This window comes from Oncorhynchus mykiss, chromosome 21 (genome assembly GCF_057628025.1).
Source record: "Oncorhynchus mykiss isolate SJ-2025 chromosome 21, ASM5762802v1, whole genome shotgun sequence".
Lineage (NCBI taxonomy): Eukaryota > Metazoa > Chordata > Actinopteri > Salmoniformes > Salmonidae > Oncorhynchus > Oncorhynchus mykiss.
The window spans coordinates 53,550,001-53,572,555 of NC_143042.1; the positions used below are offsets into that span (position 1 = coordinate 53,550,001).

The window sequence follows — 22,555 nt, forward strand, 5'->3', positions numbered from 1 at the left end:
AGGCAATATACAGTAGAGAGGCTATATACAGTAGAGAGGCTATAGACAGTAGAGAGGCTATATACAGTAGAGAGGCTATTTACAGTAGAGAGGCTATAGACAGTAGAGAGGCTATAACAGTAGAGAGGCTATATACAGTAGAGAGGCTATAGACAGTAGAGAGGCTATATACAGTAGAGAGGCTATAGACAGTAGAGAGGCTATAACAGTAGCGAGACTATATACAGTAGAGAGGCTATATACAGTAGAGAGGCTATATACAGTATCGAAGCTATATATAGTAGAGAGGCTATATACAGTAGAGAGGCTATAACAGTAGCGAGACTATATACAGTAGAGAGGCTATATACAGTAGAGAGGCTATAACAGTAGCGAGACTATATACAGTAGAGAGGCTATATACAGTAGAGAGGCTATATACAGTATTGAAGCTATATATAGTAGAGAGGCTATATACAGTAGAGAGGCTATAACAGTAGCGAGACTATATACAGTAGAGAGGCTATATACAGTAGAGAGGCTATAACAGTAGCGAGACTATATACAGTAGAGAGGCTATATACAGTAGAGAGGCTATATACAGTATCGAAGCTATATATAGTAGAGAGGCTATATACAGTAGAGAGGCTATAACAGTAGCGAGACTATATACAGTAGAGAGGCTATATACAGTAGAGAGGCTATATACAGTATCGAAGCTATATATAGTAGAGAGGCTATATACAGTAGAGAGGCTATAACAGTAGCGAGACTATATACAGTAGAGAGGCTATATACAGTAGAGAGGCTATAACAGTAGCGAGACTATATACAGTAGAGAGGCTATATACAGTAGAGAGGCAATATACAGTAGAGAGGCTATATACAGTAGAGAGGCTATAGACAGTAGAGAGGCTATATACAGTAGAGAGGCTATTTACAGTAGAGAGGCTATAACAGTAGAGAGGCTATATACAGTAGAGAGGCTATAGACAGTAGAGAGGCTATATACAGTAGAGAGGCTATAGACAGTAGAGAGGCTATATACAGTAGAGAGGCTATATATAGTAGAGAGGCTATATATAGTAGAGAGGCTATATATAGTAGAGAGGCTATATACAGTAGAGAGGCTATATACAATAGAGAGGCTATAGACAGTAGAAAGGCTATATACAGTAGAGAGGCTATATATAGTAGATAAGCTATATATAGTAGAGAGGCTATAGACAGTAGAGAGGCTATATACAGTAGAGAGGCTATAGACAGTAGAGAGGCTATATACAGTAGAGAGGCTATTTACAGTAAAGAGGCTATAACAGTAGCGAGACTATATACAGTAGAGAGGCAATATACAGTAGAGAGGCTATATACAGTAGAGAGGCTATAGACAGTAGAGAGGCTATATACAGTAGAGAGGCTATTTACAGTAGAGAGGCTATAGACAGTAGAGAGGCTATATACAGTAGAGAGGCTATAACAGTAGCGAGACTATATACAGTAGAGAGGCTATATACAGTAGAGAGGCTATATACAGTAGAGAGGCTATAGACAGTAGAGAGGCTATATACAGTAGAGAGGCTATTTACAGTAGAGAGGCTATAACAGTAGCGAGACTATATACAGTAGAGAGGCAATATACAGTAGAGAGGCTATATACAGTAGAGAGGCTATAGACAGTAGAGAGGCTATATACAGTAGAGAGGCTATTTACAGTAGAGAGGCTATAGACAGTAGAGAGGCTATAACAGTAGAGAGGCTATATACAGTAGAGAGGCTATAGACAGTAGAGAGGCTATATACAGTAGAGAGGCTATAGACAGTAGAGAGGCTATAACAGTAGCGAGACTATATACAGTAGAGAGGCTATATACAGTAGAGAGGCTATATACAGTATCGAAGCTATATATAGTAGAGAGGCTATATACAGTAGAGAGGCTATAACAGTAGCGAGACTATATACAGTAGAGAGGCTATATACAGTAGAGAGGCTATAACAGTAGCGAAACTATATACAGTAGAGAGGCTATATACAGTAGAGAGGCTATATACAGTATTGAAGCTATATATAGTAGAGAGGCTATATACAGTAGAGAGGCTATAACAGTAGCGAGACTATATACAGTAGAGAGGCTATATACAGTAGAGAGGCTATAACAGTAGCGAGACTATATACAGTAGAGAGGCTATATACAGTAGAGAGGCTATATACAGTATCGAAGCTATATATAGTAGAGAGGCTATATACAGTAGAGAGGCTATAACAGTAGCGAGACTATATACAGTAGAGAGGCTATATACAGTAGAGAGGCTATATACAGTATCGAAGCTATATATAGTAGAGAGGCTATATACAGTAGAGAGGCTATAACAGTAGCGAGACTATATACAGTAGAGAGGCTATATACAGTAGAGAGGCTATAACAGTAGCGAGACTATATACAGTAGAGAGGCTATATACAGTAGAGAGGCAATATACAGTAGAGAGGCTATATACAGTAGAGAGGCTATAGACAGTAGAGAGGCTATATACAGTAGAGAGGCTATTTACAGTAGAGAGGCTATAACAGTAGAGAGGCTATATACAGTAGAGAGGCTATAGACAGTAGAGAGGCTATATACAGTAGAGAGGCTATAGACAGTAGAGAGGCTATATACAGTAGAGAGGCTATATATAGTAGAGAGGCTATATATAGTAGAGAGGCTATATATAGTAGAGAGGCTATATACAGTAGAGAGGCTATATACAATAGAGAGGCTATAGACAGTAGAAAGGCTATATACAGTAGAGAGGCTATATATAGTAGAGAAGTTATATATAGTAGAGAGGCTATAGACAGTAGAGAGGCTATATACAGTAGAGAGGCTATAACAGTAGCGAGACTATATACAGTAGAGAGGCTATATACAGTAGAGGCTATATACAGTAGCGAGGCTATATACAGTAGAGAGGCTATATACAGTAGCGAGGCTATAACAGTAGCGAGACTATAACAGTAGCGAGACTATATACAGTAGAGAGGCTATATACAGTAGCAAGGCTATAACAGTAGCAAGGCTATACCAGTAGCGAGGCTATAACAGTAGAGAGGCTATACCAGTAGCGAGGCTATAACAGTAGCGAGGTAGCGAGGTAGCGAGGTAGCGAGGTAGCGAGGTAGCGAGGCTATACCAGTAGCGAGGTAGCGAGGTAGCGAGGTAGCGAGGCTATACCAGTAGCGAGGCTATACCAGTAGCGAGGTAGCGAGGCTATACCAGTAGCGAGGTAGCGAGGTAGCGAGGTAGCGAGGCTATACCAGTAGCGAGGCTATACCAGTAGCGAGGCTATACCAGTAGCGAGGTAGCGAGGCTATACCAGTAGCGAGGTAGCGAGGCTATACCAGTAGCGAGGTAGCGAGGCTATAACAGTAGCGAGGTAGCGAGGTAGCGAGGCAATACCAGTAGCGAGGTAGCGAGGTAGCGAGGTAGCGAGGCTATATACAGTAGCGAGGTAGCGAGGTAGCGAGGTAGCGAGGCTATACCAGTAGCGAGGTAGCGAGGTAGCGAGGCGATGTTTTCTTACCTCGCTTATAATAATCCCCAAAATAAGTTTTGCAGTTTTGTGCTGCTAATATTTGCTTCTAATATTGTCAACCTTGCGAATGACAACCAGTTGTAAAACAGGAAGATGAACATAGAAAACCAGGCTGGTTTGACTAGCCATGGTAAGAAAGCTACTTTGCCATGTCACACTTTTTATAATACTTATATGTTATGGACATTTAGAGGTATTATCTATTTAACAAGGCAAGTCAGTTAAGAACAAATTCTTATTTACAAAGACAGCCGACCAGGGAACAGTGGGTGAACTGCCTTGTCCAGAACAACAGATTTTTACCTCGAAAGCTCAAGGATTCGATCCACACACTTAGTGGTTACAGGCCCAACACTCTAACCACTAGGCTACCTGCCACCCTACATTGCAGGTGAAAATGTTACAAGTATAACCTTTAATGTACAGTAGTTGACTGGAGTAGCACTGATTTAAAAAGATGGGCACTTTTGATCTTATGTACATGCTTATTGTCTTAAAATATCACATACCTGCGTTTATGACCAATTCATTTAGCATAGCGATGCTGGAGAAAGGCACGAGGTCAGTACTAGTCTACCAGCGTGAGTTGGCACAGCTGCAGAAAAAGCCACAGCTGAAAAGGGCAAGGATAAACAAAGCCCTTTGAATTTAACTTCATTATCCTTTTCCCAAACGTCACAGGAAATAGATTTAGGCGTTATGTATTATAACGGGGACAAAGCGTACGGGATCTTATGGGATTCTGTCTCAGGATGCCTTTACACGTTTAGATGCCGATTGTGGGGATTTTGGGAATGTTTTGGGAGGGTGAGGCTTCGTGTGTGCGATTAGTGTGGTGGGTGTTGGGGGTAGTGAGGAAAGTGGGAAATGTGTGTGTTTGTGTGTGTGTGAGAGAGAGTGTGTGTGTGTGAGAGAGAGTGTGTATGCGTATGTTTGTATGCAATCACGTACATATCGAGAGCTCGGGACTGACTTGTGTCACGTTATCTCTGGATTTTTGCTCAAAATGTAGTTATTGGCATAGCCTTGTTCTGTTCAATGTTCTCTAGCTATATAGTACTCTAAATACCTCAATTCATGTTGTTAAGTTCAAAATAACATTAAGTTCAAATTGCTGACACCATTCAAACCAATGAGGGTTCGGAACTTTAAAGCCAATTATCTCAGAATCCTCTTTTTGCAGACAGTCCCAAGCTCTCGACTTCCTGTAAGTCATCCTCTTTAGGGAATTACTTTAGATATGTTCATGTCTTTGTACAGTAGATGAGTGCAGTTTCAATAAACAGCCCGAATAATTATGAAGCAACCATTGACTCTGATCTCTAAATAGCCCAAATAATCAGGAAACAACCATTGACTCTGACCAATAAACAGACCAAATTAATCAGAAAACAAAAATTAACTCGGATCCTAATCAGTGCGGGATGCAGGGATGTTGTTCTTTGATCAAGGGGTTAATATCCACTGGGGAAGCCCTGACTGTATAAATGATTTCAGCTCCGTTTGATAGAAGGGCACTTACGCCCCTAAAACCACTCCCTTGTCCACTCCCTTCCTCGCTGCCCCCTCGAGGAATCAGAATCCCCAAAAGGAAAGAAAGATAGACAGATAAAGAGGAAAGAAAAATCGTATTTTACGGTCCGTTTTTCTTTGTCCTCGCCCTCCTCTGAAAACAGCCTGTGTGTTTTTAGAGCTGGGAGCAGGGTTAGGGGGAACGGCACAATAGAACTAGCACCAATCAACAGTAAGTCTTAACCCCCCCCCCCCCCCCCCCTATCTGCGCTTCACCCCTTCCCATCTCTCCCTTTTTCCTTTGGGGGTCTCGGGAACATGTTTCTTCCTGTCCTAGCCTTTGGGAATGGAGGGAGGGGGGGTCTGGTGACTGTGACTGGCGCCGAACAAACACTCACACACACCACACACACACACACACACACACACACACACACACACACACACACACACACACACACACACACACACACACACACACACACACACACACACACACACACACACTAGCAGGGAGTGTGGTTTTGTGGCTTCTTTGTATAACAGAGTTGTGCTTGTCTACCGACAGATGAACATGTACCACAATCGGATCGGTTACTGTTGACTATTCCATGCAGTGATGCAGCTGTCCTGTTTAGAGTTGAGTCATTTCTTCTACAGCCTTTAAACCCACTGCCCTGTCCCTGCAATGTGTTACATTGTAACTATTGTTGTAAACACGACAAAAATAGAATTCTAAATAATCATCAGTAGTGCAAAGGGATCCACTGACCACAGGGAAAGTAACGGGATACCTTCAACATGTTGACTGTACAACTATCTAGAGGTTATGCCTGGATACCTTCAACATGTTGACTGTGCAACTATCTAGAGGTTATGCCTGGATACCTTCAACATGTTGACTGTGCAACTATCTAGAGGTTATGCCTGGATACCTTCAACATGTTGACTGTGCAACTATCTAGAGGTTATGCCTGGATACCTTCAACATGTTGACTGTACAACTATCTAGAGGTTATGCCTGGATACCTTCAACATGTTGACAGTATAACTATCTAGAGGTTATAACGGGATACCTTCAACATGTTGACTGTACAACTATCTAGAGGTTATAACGGGATACCTTCAACATGTTGACTGTATAACAATCTATATAGTCAGTAGTAGGCTATAACACAGCAAACGTTATCGATCGAGTTAGTATCATTAAATCTTGTGCAATATCAAGTGTGACATTACAACAGTACAGCATGCTATCTGTAATGATGGAAGAGTATGGTAGGTACCCTGAATACAGGAAGAGTATGGTAGGTACCCCGAATACAGGAAGAGTATGGCAGGTACCCTGAATACAGGAAGAGTATGGTAGGTACCCTGAATACAGGAAGAGTATGGTAGGTACCCCGAATACAGGAAGAGTATGGTAGGTACCCCGAATACAGGAAGATTATGGTAGGTACCGTGAATACAGGATGTATGGTAGGTACCCCAAATACAGGAAGAGTATGGCAGGTACCCTGAATACAGGAAGGGTATGGTAGGTACCCTGAATACAGGAAGAGTATGGCAGGTACCCTGAATACAGGAAGGGTATGGTAGGTACCCTGAATACAGGAAGAGTATGGCAGGTACCCTGAATACAGGATGTATGGTAGGTACAACGAATACAGGAAGAGTATGGCAGGTACCCTGAATACAGGATGTATGGCAGGTACCCTGAATACAGGATGTATGGTAGGTACCCTGAATACAGGATGTATGGTAGGTACCCTGAATACAGGAAGAGTATGGCAGGTACCCTGAATACAGGAAGAGTATGGTAGGTACCCCGAATACAGGATGTATGGTAGGTGCCCTGAATACAGGAAGAGTATGGTAGGTACCCTGAATACAGGAAGAGTATGGTAGGTACCCTGAATACAGGAAGAGTATGGTAGGTACCCCGAATACAGGAAGAGTATGGTAGGTACCGTGAATACAGGATGTATGGTAGGTACCCCAAATACAGGAAGAGTATGGTAGGTACCCCGAATACAGGAAGAGTATGGTAGGTACCGTGAATACAGGATGTATGGTAGGTACCCTGAATACAGGAAGAGTGGAAGCCATGTATCTCAGTGTCATCTCCCTCCCGCAAGCAGTCAGTATTAAAGGCCCAGTAGAGTCAAAAATGTTATTTTCCTGAGTTTTATCTATATTTCCACACTATGAGATTGGAATAATACTGTGAAATTGTGAAATGTATAATAATGCCATTTTGGTCTAAGAGCTGTTTGAAAATACCAAATTAAATTTCAGCCTGTTTTGGTGGGATGAAGTTTTGACCTGCTTGGTGACATAAATTAGTTAAATAGACCAATAAGAAAGGGAATTCCAAACCTATCTGCCAAAAGTGGCTAGTTTACAGTTTTTATCTCCCCACGGTTCTATCTAAATTATTGCTTAAGAAATTGCTCTATGCGAATAAAGTTATTTTGGTTTATTTTTACCATTTCAATTGAAAACAATTAAAGGTACAGTAAGTCAGGTACTTAATTATTACCCAGAAATGATTTGATATTGAGATCAAAATGACTGCATTGGACCTTTAACACATAGCCCCCAGAGATGATTCTTCATTCTGTTTGAGTCATTGCCTTTGATGTTTCATATCTAAGAAAAAAAATGCATGACATCAATTGAGAGACTGGCTTACTGGGCTATGACCTGGGTGGAAAAAAGAAATGAAAATATATTTTAGTGCCTTCTACCAGGAAGTGAGTGCCCATCGGGTGAATCTGGGTGCAAAGAGGACATTACCAGGTATTTTGTGTTGTCATGGTCAGGTTGTTTACAGGTTGTATAAGGCTAAATAAATGGTTGTTCATGGGCCTTAGTTCCAATGAGACTGTCGTACAACTTACTACTTACATACTACTAAATACTACCCACCCCGTGAAAGTTGACTGTGTGTGTTATTCCTATGAATGTGTACAGTATGTTGTGTCCTAGCATTTTCTGAAGCATTTTCAATTACAATACCCATACGTCATGAGACCAGACCATAATAATTATAAATGTGTGTGTGTGTGTGTGCGTGTGTGTGCGTGTGTGTACCAGTGTTGTGTTCAAGACCACCTAAAGCGAGACCAATTCACGACCAAGACAGGAGCAAATCAAGTCCGAACAAGGCCAGACAGGGGCGAGACCGAGTCAAGAACAAGGCCAGACAGGGGCGAGACCGAGTCAAGAACAAGGCCAGACAGGGGGTGAGACCGAGTCAAGAACAAGACCAGACAGGGGGTGAGACCGAGTCAAGAACAAGACCAGACAGGGGGTGAGACCGAGTCAAGAACAAGACCAGACAGGGGGTGAGACCGAGTCAAGAACAAGACCAGACAGGGGCGAGACCGAGTCAAGAACAAGACCAGACAGGGGGTGAGACCGAGTCAAGAACAAGACCAGACAGGGGCGAGACCGAGTCAAGAACAAGACCAGACAGGGGCGAGACCGAGTCAAGAACAAGGCCAGACAGGGGGTGAGACCGAGTCAAGAACAAGACCAGACAGGGGGTGAGACCGAGTCAAGAACAAGACCAGACAGGAGGTGAGACCGAGTCAAGAACAAGACCAGACAGGGGCGAGACCGAGTCAAGAACAAGGCCAGACAGGGGGTGAGACCGAGTCAAGAACAAGACCAGACAGGGGGTGAGACCGAGTCAAGAACAAGACCAGACAGGGGCGAGACCGAGTCAAGAACAAGGCCAGACAGGGGGCGAGACCGAGTCAAGAACAAGGCCAGACAGGGGGTGAGACGAGTCAAGAACAAGGCCAGACAGGGGCGAGACCGAGTCAAGAACAAGGCCAGACAGGGGGTGAGACCGAGTCAAGAACAAGGCCAGACAGGGGGCGAGACCGAGTCAAGAACAAGGCCAGACAGGGGCGAGACCGAGTCAAGAACAAGGCCAGACAGGGGGTGAGACCGAGTCAAGAATAAGACCAGACAGGGGGCGAGACTGAGTCAAGAACAAGGCCAGACAGGGGGTGAGACCGAGGCAAATAGAGACACTCTATACATTATTAGTAACCCAAACACAGTGGAGAACAATGAGGGCCTTCTACGCCTTCAGAGAAAGGCTAAAGATTTATAAAATAATAATTGTAATTATAATTACATTATTATTTTCAATGATGCTCTGATTTAATATCTTCAGGTTTTGTAGGAAATTAATGGATTAACACTGAAGAGAGAAAAAAAAAAGATCCAATCAGGATTTTTCTTTGGTGGTCTCTGGGGAGATGAATCAAGCTAGCTAAGTCAGCCATTGGCTAGGCCATCAGAAGCTAGATTGAAGGCATCTGCCATTCAACTGTTTTAGGGCAACATTTTGGAGTGACAGTGGAATCAACCAATCACATTTAGACTTGTAATGGGTGGGACCATTTTTACAAAAAAAATCATGGAAACTTCTACCTTCTCAAAGGCCAACAGATCACTACGCAATAGCGACCAGAAGCTATCTTTTGTTGTCGGATAGTTTGTAGCATCTGCAGCACATGTTATCAAAGAGGATGTTGTTGCTCATTTGTTCACTTCTCCCTTTTCAAGAATAACTTTCAACAAGAAGTTAAGTTTCAAATGATTATCATCTGATGAATGGAACTGTGTTATTTTTATTGCAGCAAGCTTGTTGTTGTTGTTAGCCATCTCTTTGAAAAATAACTTGTTGTGAGACATTTAAACTTCAGGTCACCGGTTACTTTGTGTGCTTAACGTGAAATGTTTATTTTTTTGTGCAACGGGAAGTAATAGTTTCAATATGGTCCATTTCGATTGGGAAATGATTAGCCTAGTGGTTGTGTGTTTTGTTTTCTTATGTTGGAGACCGACTGGGCTTATTATACCAAAGTGAGTGGACTGCTTATCGTTTAATATCATGCTCTGTGTGTGACTGCTGTCTTTCCATCGGTCCTATGCAGTGGTCCCTGGAGAAGTGGGTATAACCAAATTTTGCCAAAAAGTTCCCAAACAGCCCGCCCAGTGAAGGAAGAATGCGTGGAAAAATCCAAAGTTTTCCTATATATTTTTCAGATTTATAGTGGGTGGGCATGGGTCCACCTAGGCCCACTCGTGCCTACGCCCCTGATGCAAACAGCGCATGATGGCTGAATTGCGCATCACAAATAGCCTACTAACCATGACTTTGGACCAAACTTTTTCAATACTTGTTTTGCATAGCCATTGTTGCCTTAGTTAGCGTTTACTGGTAGATATCATAAACTGAAACATATTTCCTACCCTCCCGGCTACCGATGTCATTCTTTTGTGAGCTGCTCCATGCCGGCAGGGTGGGCGGCAGGGTAGCCTAGTGGTTAGAACGTTGGACTAGTAACCGGAAGGTTGCAAGTTCAAATCCCCAAGCTGACAAAGTACAAATCTGTCGTTCTGCCCCTGAACAGGAAGTTAACCCACTGTTCCTAGGCCGTCATTGAAAATAAGAATTTGTTCTTAACTGACTTGCCTGGTTAAATAAAGGGACATTTTTAAAACAAAACAGTTGAGAGCTGTCTTGCTGCCTGCAGATGATGTTCCTCTGAAACTAGGCTATGTGTATGACGTGACTATGAACATATTTCACCTGCTTTGCGATTGTGTAGGCTAATTTGGTACACGATTTCTCTGTCGTACACATCCACTATACTACTTTGATATGCATCGGTAAGGATTAAGAAGTGAGTTCCCACTTAAATTAAAAGTGGGTATATGGCTTATTCCTTCCACTACACCACCACATTGTGTTTTACAATAAGTGCACTCCTACATGAGTGCCCTGGAATTACGGTTGCTGTCCTTTCAGAATCCCTAGCCTGTCAAACACTGAAGACACTTCAGGTCTAAAGTTTTAGAACACCTACTCATTCAAAGGTTTTTCTTTATTTTTTACATTTTTTTTTTTTACAAATCAAATCAAAGTTTATTTGTCACGTGCGCCGAATACAACAGGTGAAATTCTTACTTACAGGCAACCAATAGTTGTAGAATAATAGTGAAGACATCAAAACTATGAAATAACACATATGGAATCAAGTGTTAAACATATCAAAATATATTTTATATTTGAGATTCTTCAAATAGCCACCGTTTGCCTTGATGACAGCTTTGCACACTCTTGGCATTCTCTCAACCAACAGTCTTGGAGGAGTTCCCACAACTGCTGACCACTTGTTGGCTGCTTTTCCTTCACTCTGCGGTCCGACTTATTTGGTTGAGGTCGAGTGATTGTGGAGGCCAGGTAATCTGATGCAGCGCTCCATCACTCTCCTTCTTGGTAAAATAGCCCTGACACAGCCTGGAGGTGTGTTGGGTCATTATCCTATTGAAAAACAAATGATAGTCCCACTAAGCCCAAACCAGATGGGATGGCTTATCGCAGAATGCTGTGGTAGACATGCTGGGTAAGTGTGCCTTGAATTCTTGGGCTGCAATTTCTAAGGCTGGCAACTCTTATGAACTTCTCCTCTGCAGCAGAGGTAACTCTCAGTCTTCCATTCCTGTAGCGGTCCTCATAAGAGCCAGTTTCATCATATCGCTTGATGGTTTTTGCGACTGCACATGAAAAAAAATTCAATGTTCCTGACATTTTTCGTATTGACTGACCTTCATGTCTTCAAGTAATGATGGACTGTCATTTCTCTTTGCTTATTTGAGCTGTTCTTTCCATAATCAGATGGATTTGGTATTTTACCAAATAAGGCTATCTTCTATATACCCCCCTACCCTGTCACAACACAACTGATTAGCTCAAATGCATTAAGAAGGAAAGAAATTCCACAAATTAACTTTTAAGAAGGCACACCTGTTGATTGAAATGCATTCCAGGTAACTACCTCATGAAGCTGGTTGAGATGGTTTGAAATAAGTCGGACCGCAGAGTGAAGGAAAAGCAGTCAACAAGGGCTTGGCATTTGTGGAAACTCATTCAAGACTGTTGAAAAAGCATTCCAGGTGAAGCTGGTTGAGAGAATGCCAAGAGTGTACAAAGCTATCATCAAGGCAAAGGGTGGCTATTTTAAGAATCTCAAATCTCAAATATATTTAGATTTGTTTAACACTTTTTTGGCTACTACATGATTCCATATGTATTATTTCATAGTTTTGATGTCTTCACTATCATTCTACAATGTATAAAAAAGTACAAATAAAGAAAAACCCTTGAATGAGTAGGTGTTCTAACACTTTTGACCAGTAGTGTAGGTCATGCACGTCTGTGAGTGTGTGTGTTTGTGTGTGTGTGTGTGTGTGTGTCACGTTACACATACCTCAACAGAACTGCCTGGACTTCCATCCCTGGGGAGTTCCATCTGCAGGAGGGAGCCAGCGAATCTGAACAAAAGGCACACCAGCAACATGATTCACTTCAAAGGAGTCCACTCGCTCATATTCAGAACACCAGACATTCAGTTAAAAACTCTAAGATTCATTTTAAAAGAGTCGACTCACTCCTTTTCAAGTCAATTCCCTTAAATTCATTACACAAGATATTCAGTCAATCTTCTAAGATACATTTTAACAGAGTTGACTCAGAATCCATACTTCAGGTCATAAGAATCGATTCAGTTAACCAGTGTCAACCTGCTGAGATTCAGATCATGAGTCAACTAATTTGAAACCAGAATCGACTCATTCAGAATCACCCGATTCAGAGCCTAATGAATACATGCACTTCTCACCCCTTAGTGAAAACACAGAGGCCTATTTTGTGAGTGAGTGTATGTTCTGTATGTGTGTGTGTGTTTTATTTATTTTATTTCACCTTTATTTAAAAAAGCTAGTTGAGAACAAGTTCTCATTTACATCTGTGACCTGGCCAAGATAAAGCAAAGCAGTGCGACACAAACAACAACACAGAGTTACACATGGAATAAACAAGTGTAGTGAAAAACACAATAGAAAAAAAGAGAAAGTCTATATACAGTGTGAGCAAATGGAGTGAGGAGGTAAGACAATGAATAGGCCATGGTAGCAAAGTAATTACAATTTAGCAGATTAACACTGGGGTGATTGATGAGCAGATGATGATGTGCAAGTAGTGACACTGTTGTGCAAAAGAGCAGGAAAGTAAAAAAACAAAAACAATATTAGGATGAGGTAGGTAGATTGGATGGGCTATTTACAGATGGGCTATGTACAGCTGCAGCGATCGGTTAGCTGCTCAGATAGCTGATGTTTAAAGTTAGTGAGGGAAATATAAGTCTCAAGCTTCAGCGATTTTTGCAATTCGTTCCAGTCACTGGCAGCAGAGAACTGGAAGGAAAGGCAGACAAAGGTGGTGTTGGCTTTGGGGATGACCAGTGAGATATACCTGCTGGAGCCCATGCTACGGGTGGGTGTTGTTACTGATACGAAAGAGAGGTTGAACAGACTGGTAATAAGGGTTGCAACAATGGCGGCGGATAATTTTAGAAGATGAGGGTCCAGATTGTCTAGCCCAGCTGATTTGTACGGGTCCAGTTTTTGCAGCTCTTTCAGAACATCTGCTATCTGAATTTGGGTGAAGGAGAAGCTGGGGAGGCTCGGGCTCGGTGCAGAGCTGTTGGCCGGGGTTCGGGGTAGCCAGGAGGAGAGCATGGCCAGCCGTAGAGAAATGCTTATTGAAATGGTTGATTATCATGGATTTATCGTTGGTGACCGTGTCACCTAGGCATCAGTGCAGTGGGAGGCTGGGAGGAGGTGCTCTTGTTCTCCATGGACTTTACAGTGTCCCAAAACTTTTTGGAGTTAGAGCTATAGGATGCACATTTCATTTTGAAAAAGCTAGCCTTTGTATTGGTTCCCGACTTCCCTGAGCAGTTGCATATCACGGGGACTATTCGATGCTATTGCAGTCCGCCACAGGATGTTTTTGTGCTGGTCAAGGGCAGTCAGGTCTGGAGTGAACCAAGGGCTATATCTGTTCTTAGTTCTAAAAATTTTTTAAGGGGCATGCTTATTTCAGATGGTGAGGAAATTACTTTTAAAGAATGACCAGGCATCCACGACTGACGGGATGAGGTCAATATCCTTCCAGGATACCCGGGCCAGGTTGATTAGAAAGGCCTGCTCGCAGGACTGTTTTATGGAGCGTTTGACCGCGGACCCATAGTGGATGCAGGCAATGAGGCAGTGATTGCTGAGGTGTAACTTCCTGAGTAATGTTTTGAGAAGTAGCTTCAATATATCCACGTAATTTTCCTACCTCATGAAGCCATCTATTTTGTGAAGTGCACCAGTCCATCCTGCAGCAACGCACCAACACAACATGATGCTGCCACCCCCGTGCTTCACGGTTGGGATGGTGTTCTTTGGCTTGCAAACCTCCCCACTTTTCCTCCAAACATAACGATGGTCATTATTGCCAAACAGTTGTATTTTTGTTTCATCAGACCAGAGGACATTTCTCCAAAAAGCACGATCTTTGTCCCCATTCGCAGTTGCAAACCGTAGTCTGGCTTTTTTTATGGCAGTTTTGGAGCAGTGGCTTCTTCCTTGCTGAGTGGCCTTTCAGGTTATGTCGATATAGGACTCATTTTACTGTGGATATAGATACTTATAGATCTTCACAAGGGCCCTTGCTGTTGTTCTGGGATTGATTTGCACTTTTCGCACCAAATTACATTAATCTCTAGGAGACAGAACGCGTCTCCTTCCTGAGCGGTATGACGGCTGCGCAGTCCCATGGTGTTTATACTTACGTACTATTGTTTGTACAGATGAACGTGGTTCCTTCAGGCGTTTGGAAATTGTTCCCAAGGATGAACCAGACTTGTGGAGGTCTACAATATTTTTCTGAGGTCTTGGCTGATTTATTTTGGATTTTTCCATGATGTCAAGCAAAGAGTCACTGAATTTGAAGGTAAGCCTTGAAATACATCCACAGGTACACCTCCAGTTGACTCAAAATATGTTAATTAGCCTATCAGAAGCATCTAAAGCAATAACATCATTGCCTGGAATTTTCCAAGCTGTTTAAAGGCACAGTCAACTTAGTGTATGTGAACTTCTGATCCACAGGAATTCTGATACAGTGAATTACAAGTGAAATAATCTGCCTGTAAACAATTGTTGTAAAAATTACTTGTGTCATGCACAAAGTAGATGTCCTAACCGACTTGCCAAAACTATAGTTTGTTAACAAGAAATTTGTGGAGTGGTTGAAAAACTAGTTTTAATGACTCCAATCTAAGTGTATGTAATCTTCCGACTTCAACTGTAGGTAGGTGGTAGTTCGGTAGTTAGCTAGGTAGATAGGTTGGTAGGTAGTTATGGCTGTAGGTAGGTAGTTGTGTGTGTAGCAGCATTCCACTGCAGGCTTGCCTATGAAGCTAAGCACGGTTGGTCCTGGTTGGTCCCTAGATGGGAGACTAGATGCTGCTGGAGGGCCGGTAGGAGGAACTCTTTCTTTAGTGGAAATGTTTTTTATCCCAATGCCCCAGGGCAGTGATTGGGGACATTTCCCTGAGTAGGGTGTCGTCTTACAGATGGGATTGTTAAACGGGTGTCCTGACTCTCTGTTGGTCAATAAAGATCCCATGGCACTTATGGTAAGAGTAGGCATGTAAAACCCCAGTGCCCTGGCTAAATTCACAATCTGGCCCTCATACAATCATGGCTCCCTAATCATCCCCAGCTTCCAATTGGCTCATTCATCCTCCCTCCTCTCCCCCTGTAACTATTCCCCAGGTCGTTGCTGTAAATGAGAATGCGTTCTCAGTCAACTGACCCGGTAAAATACGGGATAAATAAAGGTAGGGAGGTGGGCAGATAGGTGTGGTAAGTTAGGTAGGTGTGGGCTCAGGTGTTTCGTTTTTACCTGAGTGTGAAGTGAGGAGGGGTAGGTGAAAGCAGGAGGGAGGGCTTGCGACAGCTCCGCCGGGTACAGCGGGTATGACGCCCACATGTCTGGGCCGCCAGGGTACAGAGCGGGTACTGTGAGCTCATCTGTGGAGACAAGAAAAGGAGGAGAAAAGTGAGGAGTGGATGAGGGAGTGGATGAGGGAGTGGATGAGGGGGTGGATGAGGGAGTGGATGAGGGAGTGGATGAGGGAGTGGATGAGGGGGTGGATGAGGGAGTGGATGAGGGGGTGGATGAGGGAGTGGATGAGGGAGTGGATGAGGGAGTGGATGAGGGGGTGGATGAGGGAGTGGATGAGGGAGTGGATGAGGGGGTGGATGAGGGAGTGGATGAGGGAGTGGATGAGGGAGTGGATGAGGGAGTGGATGAGGGAGTGGATGAGGGGGTGGATGACGGAGTGGATGAGGGAGTGACGGAGGGAGTGGATGAGGGAGTGGATGAGGGAGTGGATGAGGGAGTGGATGAGGGGGTGGATGAGGGAGTGGATGAGGGAGTGGATGAGGGAGTGGATGAGGGGGTGGATGAGGGAGTGGATGAGGGAGTGGATGAGGGGGTGGATGAGGGAGTGGATGAGGGAGTGGATGAGGGGGTGGATGAGGGAGTGGATGAGGGAGTGGATGAGGGAGTGACGGAGGGAGTGGATGAGGGAGTGGATGAGGGAGTGGATGAGGGGGTGGATGAGGGAGTGGATGAGGGAGTGGATGAGGGGGTGGATGAGGGAGTGGATGAGGGGGTGGATGAGGGAGTGGATGAGGGAGTGGATGAGGGAGTGACGGAGGGAGTGGATGAGGGAGTAGATGAGGGAGTGGATGAGGGCGTGGATGAGGGAGTGGATGAGGGAGTGGATGAGGGAGTGGATGAGGGGGTGGATGAGGGCGTGGATGAGGGAGTGGATGAGGGAGTGGATGAGGGGGTGGATGAGGGAGTGGATGAGGGAGTGGATGAGGGAGTGGATGAGGGAGTGACGGAGGGAGTGGATGAGGGAGTGGATGAGGGAGTGACGGAGGGAGTGACGGAGGGAGTGGATGAGGGGGAACAGACAGGGTGGAGGGATGTGTGACATGTAGGTACACACGTCATAAGTGGTCTCCTCTCTTTTGTAAGCGTTGATCTGAAAGACCCGAATAGGTGAACGGGAGTCACCCTGTGAAATTCCGCCATATTGCTTTCGCGTATCCTCTATATTTAGGCCATTGTGGTTGGAAGAGAGGAGATGAGGCGAAGAAGGAACTTTAGACTACTGTGATGCAGTGAGTGAGGTATTACAGAGCGAGCGTGACTTGAAATAGAGGTAAGAGGGAGAAGAGGGACAGATGAAGAAAGATACAGGGTGAGATTGTTTAAAGGTGAGCAGAGTGAAAAGGCTACCGGTTGAGGGCGGGTGGATATTTACACTACAAAAAATATTTCAGATTAAAAGCAAAAAAATCTACCCTAGTCATTAATGGGACAGTTTATATATATATATATATATATATATATATATATATATATATATATTTTAATTTTACCTTTATTTAACTAGGCAAGTCAGTTAAGAACAAATTCTTATTTACAATGACGGCCTAGGAACAGTGGGTTAACTGCGTTGCTCAGGGGCAGAAAAAACGTTATTTTCCCCTTGGCAGCTCACGGACTCGATCTAGCAACCTTTCGGTTACTGGCCCGCTCTAACCGCTAGGCTACCTGCCGCCTCCTCTTTTGAAAGAGGAGATCATGTCCTCTTATATAGATCTACAGAATACCAATAGCTGTACCTATATCAACAACAATAACAATGGCTTCCATGTTCCAGGTGCCTTGAAAAACTGTCCATTTCAGTGTATTCTCAGATCAACTGGCAGATATACAATACCGGTCTAAAGTTTTAGAACACCTACTCATTCAAGAGTTTTTCTTAAATTTTCTATATTGTGTTCTTCAACTTTTGACCTTTAGTGTAACTCCTTATCAGAAAACGACAGCCATTGATTTCTGTTTTGGAGATCGGTTGTCACGTTCTGACCTCTATTTCCTTTGTTTTTGTATTTATTTAGTATGGTCAGGGCGTGAGTTGGGTGGGCAGTCTATGTTTGTTTTTCTATGTTTTGGTCTAGTTCTATGTTCGGCCTGATATGGTTCTCAATCAGAGGCAGGTGTTCGTCATTGTCTCTGATTGGGAACCATATTTAGGTAGCCTGGGTTTCACTGTGCGTTTGTGGGTGATTGTTCCTGTCTTTGTGTAGTATTCACCAGATAGGCTGTTTTGAGTTCTCACGTTTCTTGTTTTCGTTAGTTTGTTCATGTATAGTGTCTTCATTAAATTACAATGAACAACCACCACGCTGCGTTTTGGTCCGCCTCAACTTCACAACAAGAGAATCGTTACATCGGTTGACAATTACGTCGTAATCTTCATTCATCGTTTCCTTCCCTATTCCACAAGGACCCAACAAGTGTACTCCCTCTCTCCTCCGGCAAAAAGATTTCAGATAAGAACATGTTTTGGTCAATAAGTAAGAATGTAGCTACAGCCACGCAATCCACAGATGGCCTATGTTCAAACTTAAACGCTTGACAAAATGTTTAACTAAACGTAAAACAGTACAGAGCTACATCAGCGAATTCCACACAATCTCAAGAGTCAAGGGGTTAGGTGCGTAGGATTATGACCGAGGCTAGCACTGCACACAGAATATTTATTAAACATTCATTTAACAAGGGGAATGTGTTTGACAGAGCTTGAGAACGAATATTAGTCCTTGATTAACCTCATTTAAAACCATACTGATTGACCAGAGACAAACTTTAAGACTGTAATTTCGTAACATTCCATGCTGGACAACTCTCTAAATGTAAAAAAATAAACATTGACCAAGGGTGTCTTATAACTGATAAATGAAAACCTACACACACGTTTCTACAGCTGTTTAGTTTGAGATCCTAAGCCCTAACTCCAACATGGCTCCAATCTAGGTTGTACGTAGCTCCCATACATCAACACTGTGTGTACAATTATAACACTCTGTTTATAATATAGCTACAGTTAAGGCCTACTATGTTCACCCCAAGTAAAGGGATTACCATTTATCAGTGGTGCAGGGCCCTGCAGCTTGGTCTGACAGACAGACAGGAACACTCACATGGGTCTCTGTTGATAAACTGTGGGCCAGGGCTCTGCTGGGAGGGAGGAGGGTTGGGAGTGCCCACCAGCTTGTTCTTGGCCATCTTGGTGTTGGCTTTGGCAAACTCCAGCCGCAGAGTCTGGGGGATCTCCGGGTCGAAGCGGACACCCTGTGTTCAAAGGAAGAGGGTGAAATACACAATAAAATAAATAAAAAACATAGAGCTTTGTTTGTCTTTTGTTGTCACGACGATAAAGATACACTTAGTTTCTGGGAAAAAATCACGCCGCCTATTCGATGGATGGAACAGAGTGACATGGTATCCCCACCAAGTGACATGGTATCCCCACCAAGTGACATGGTATCCCCACCAAGTGACATGGTATCCCCACCAAGTGACATGGTATCCCCACCAAGTGACATGGTATCCCCACCAAGTGACATGGTATCCCCACCAAGTGACATGGTATCCCCACCAAGTGACATGGTATCCCCACCAAGTGACATGGAATCCCCACCAAGTGACATGGTATCCCCACCAAGTGACATGGAATCCCAGAGTATAAATCTAGGTTGTCTTTAAAATATAGAGACATTGGTTACACCCATCCAGTAACTTAGATATCCTCTATAATATGATATACTGTCTGAGGTGTTCAACGAGCGAATTATATCCTGACCAAATCACATGTAAAAGCCTGGCATTTGAAACCATTGTAAGAGCTATTATAAAAGCTATTGTAAGAGATATTCTAAGAGCTATTGCAGGAGCTATTGTGAAGAACGTGGTCTTGAGGGATTCAACTTGGATTAGAACGTCCTTCTCATTCTGTTGCATGTGGTGACACAAGCATTAAGGTTTGGTTCATGGTGACCCAAACTTGGTGGGGATACCATGTCACTTGGTGGGGATACCATGTCACTTGGTGGGGATACCATGTCACTTGGTGGGGATACCATGTCACTTGATGGGGATACCATGTCACTTGGTGGGGATACCATGTCACTTGGTGGGGATTCCATGTCACTTGGTGGGGATACCATGTCACTTGATGGGGATACCATGTCACTTGGTGGGGATACCATGTCACTTGGTGGGGATACCATGTCACTTGGTGGGGATTCCATGTCACTTGGTGGGGATACCATTTCACATGGTGGGGATACCATGTCACTTGGTGGGGATTCCATGCCACTTGGTGGGGGTACCATGTCACTTGGTGGGGATACCATGTCACTTGGTGGGGATACCATGTCACTTGGTGGGGATACCATGTCACTTGGTGGGGATTCCATGTCACTTGGTGGGGATACCATGTCACTTGGTGGGGATACCATGTCACTTGGTGGGGATACCATGTCACTTGGTGGGGATACCATGTCACTTGGTGGGGATACCATGTCACTTGGTGGGGATACCATGTCACTTGGTGGGGATTCCATGTCACTTGGTGGGGATACCATGTCACTTGGTGGGGATACCATGTCACTTGTGTCAGCGGCAGAATGCATAGAAGCGGGAAACCACGAGACTGACCTCGCCACTTTTCCTCATGACCTCTGACCCAATACTGTGACCTCAAACCCCCACCAACCATAACACACAGCGATCGCCACACCTCAAAGCGATCTTTCGACAGCCCTGACAAATTCTTAGGATTCCACTACAAAACATACAGTCAGGGGAGCTACATTTTGGCCCTTGCGAGTAACTGACTCAAGGTTAGGTTACTTTGATTTCTGTCATCAATTATTAAAAAACCTCCCTTTTCTACCAAAACATTTTTCCTTCTCCATTACTTTTAGCCCCAAGACTAGGGTTGTAAAATGTTCCAACCCTACCCGAGACCGATGCTACAAATATGCATGGATGAACAGGGGTCCTCTTCGTCAGAAACAAAGGCACTGTTTGTTTGCTGTGGGTTGTGAATCAACAGTACAACACAGCATTAACCGCTGGCTATCTACCCTTACATCAACCCCGATATGAGAGTTTCTTTGTGTGTCGGAGGTGGAAAGAAAAACACAGCGAATCAGATCAATGAAGAGAGAAGCCCGTGGAGCGAGTTCTGCACCTAGGGTCGATTCTAGGTCCGTCCCAGCAGGCATGCAGAGAGCCGTGCTGAAAGAAGCGAGAGATTGCGGTTCTCATGAAGGGAGGAATTAACTCGGATTGCCTTGGCTCACCGTTCTCTGAGCCTCTGCCAATTGAAGCTACAGAGGGTATAATAAGCTATACAGGCATAATGAGGACTGCTTTAATTTGAACTCAGAATCAAAAGGTTCAGGGGAGAGTTGATTCTCTGACTTGAAATTGTTATTTTCACCCATTAGTTTTCTCGACACCTCCAACAGGTTTAAATGTTTTGATGTGAAGGCAGATAGTACATGTATAGAGTACCTCTTCTTCTTTTACTACAGTTTCATATGTAGCCATAGGCCAGGGATCATCAACTAGATTGAGCCGCGGGTAGATTTTTTTGTTGGGCGGATGGTCGGGGGGCCGAAACATAATTACAAATAATTTGTAGACTGCAAATTAACCTCAAGAAGCCCAAACAGATAGAATGTAAAACCTAATAATTTCAAATCTTGCTTACATTTCTATACGATCACATGTATCTCTATTATGAGTGGGAATACTTGGGAACATATTTCTTAAATTAAAATCCCTTGGAGCTGATTTCCTGGTATTTTTATGTCAAAAAATTAAAATGGAAAAAAAAAATTGCTCAGAAAACTTGGGGGGGCACAAGATTTCTATAGACACTGGGGTGTTCTTCACATGACTCTGGGGAAATGGGCTGCACACAAGAACAGAATTTTCAGCATTACAGAGTGTTTCATTTGAGACCTACCCTAAATCTGATGTAGTAACGTGAGCATTGCTTTTTAATGACATTTTTCATCTTTGATATATGTACAACAATATCTCGAGGATTGGTCCATTTCGATTCAGTAGATGTGATATTCTGTAATAAAGTAGTCATTATTGACCCAAATATAACTTTTAAATTGATTTAGTTCTGCACCCGAGAGGCACATAATATGTAAATATAAAGTTGGAATAACTCATATAAAAAACAAAGATGACAGAAAGAAAGTTTTCTTTGCGTTCTCTGTGAATCTTTGTTTCGAGAGATAAACTCAAAGCTTTGCCGGGATCAGTCCTGTTTTGCATCAGTCTGTCTGCCTCATCAATGATTTCCTCAAGCAAGGTTGGTAGCCTCTGCTTGAAATCAGCTAGATTAAATTCAAATCCTAGATCAATGTCTGCTATTTCGGTGTGGAAGGAGTACTAATTCTACTGTGTTTAGAGTGATTGACCTTGTTTGATCCAAAGGGACGGCAAGGCTTTTTATTTTACCTTTATTTAACGAGGCAAGTCAGTTAAGAGAACACATTTTTATTTTCAATGACGGCCTAGGAACAGTGGGTTAACTGCCTGTTCAGTGGGAAGAACGACAGATTTGTACCTTGTCAGCTCAGGGGTTTGAACTTGCAACCTTCCGGTTACTA

At 43.4% G+C, this 22,555-nt stretch overlaps 1 protein-coding gene across 4 annotated transcripts in view; it reads right to left on the reverse strand.

The window, feature by feature from the left end:
• The window catches only part of LOC110500772 (RNA-binding protein with multiple splicing), a 60,964-nt gene that overhangs the window by 11,369 nt on the left and 27,040 nt on the right, over positions 1 to 22,555 (reverse strand). For 2 of the 4 annotated variants that reach the window (XM_036958297.2, XM_090214915.1), the window contains 3 exons: positions 19,055 to 19,205; positions 15,891 to 16,018; positions 12,361 to 12,424 (listed from right to left, as the gene is read on the reverse strand). In XM_036958297.2, coding sequence (XP_036814192.2) covers positions 12,362 to 12,424; positions 15,891 to 16,018; positions 19,055 to 19,205 — 342 coding nt within the window. In that variant the 3' untranslated portion in view covers position 12,361. The remainder of the gene's footprint in view (positions 1 to 12,360; positions 12,425 to 15,890; positions 16,019 to 19,054; positions 19,206 to 22,555) is intronic. The other 2 variants (XM_036958298.2, XM_090214916.1) reach the window with 1 other exon arrangement.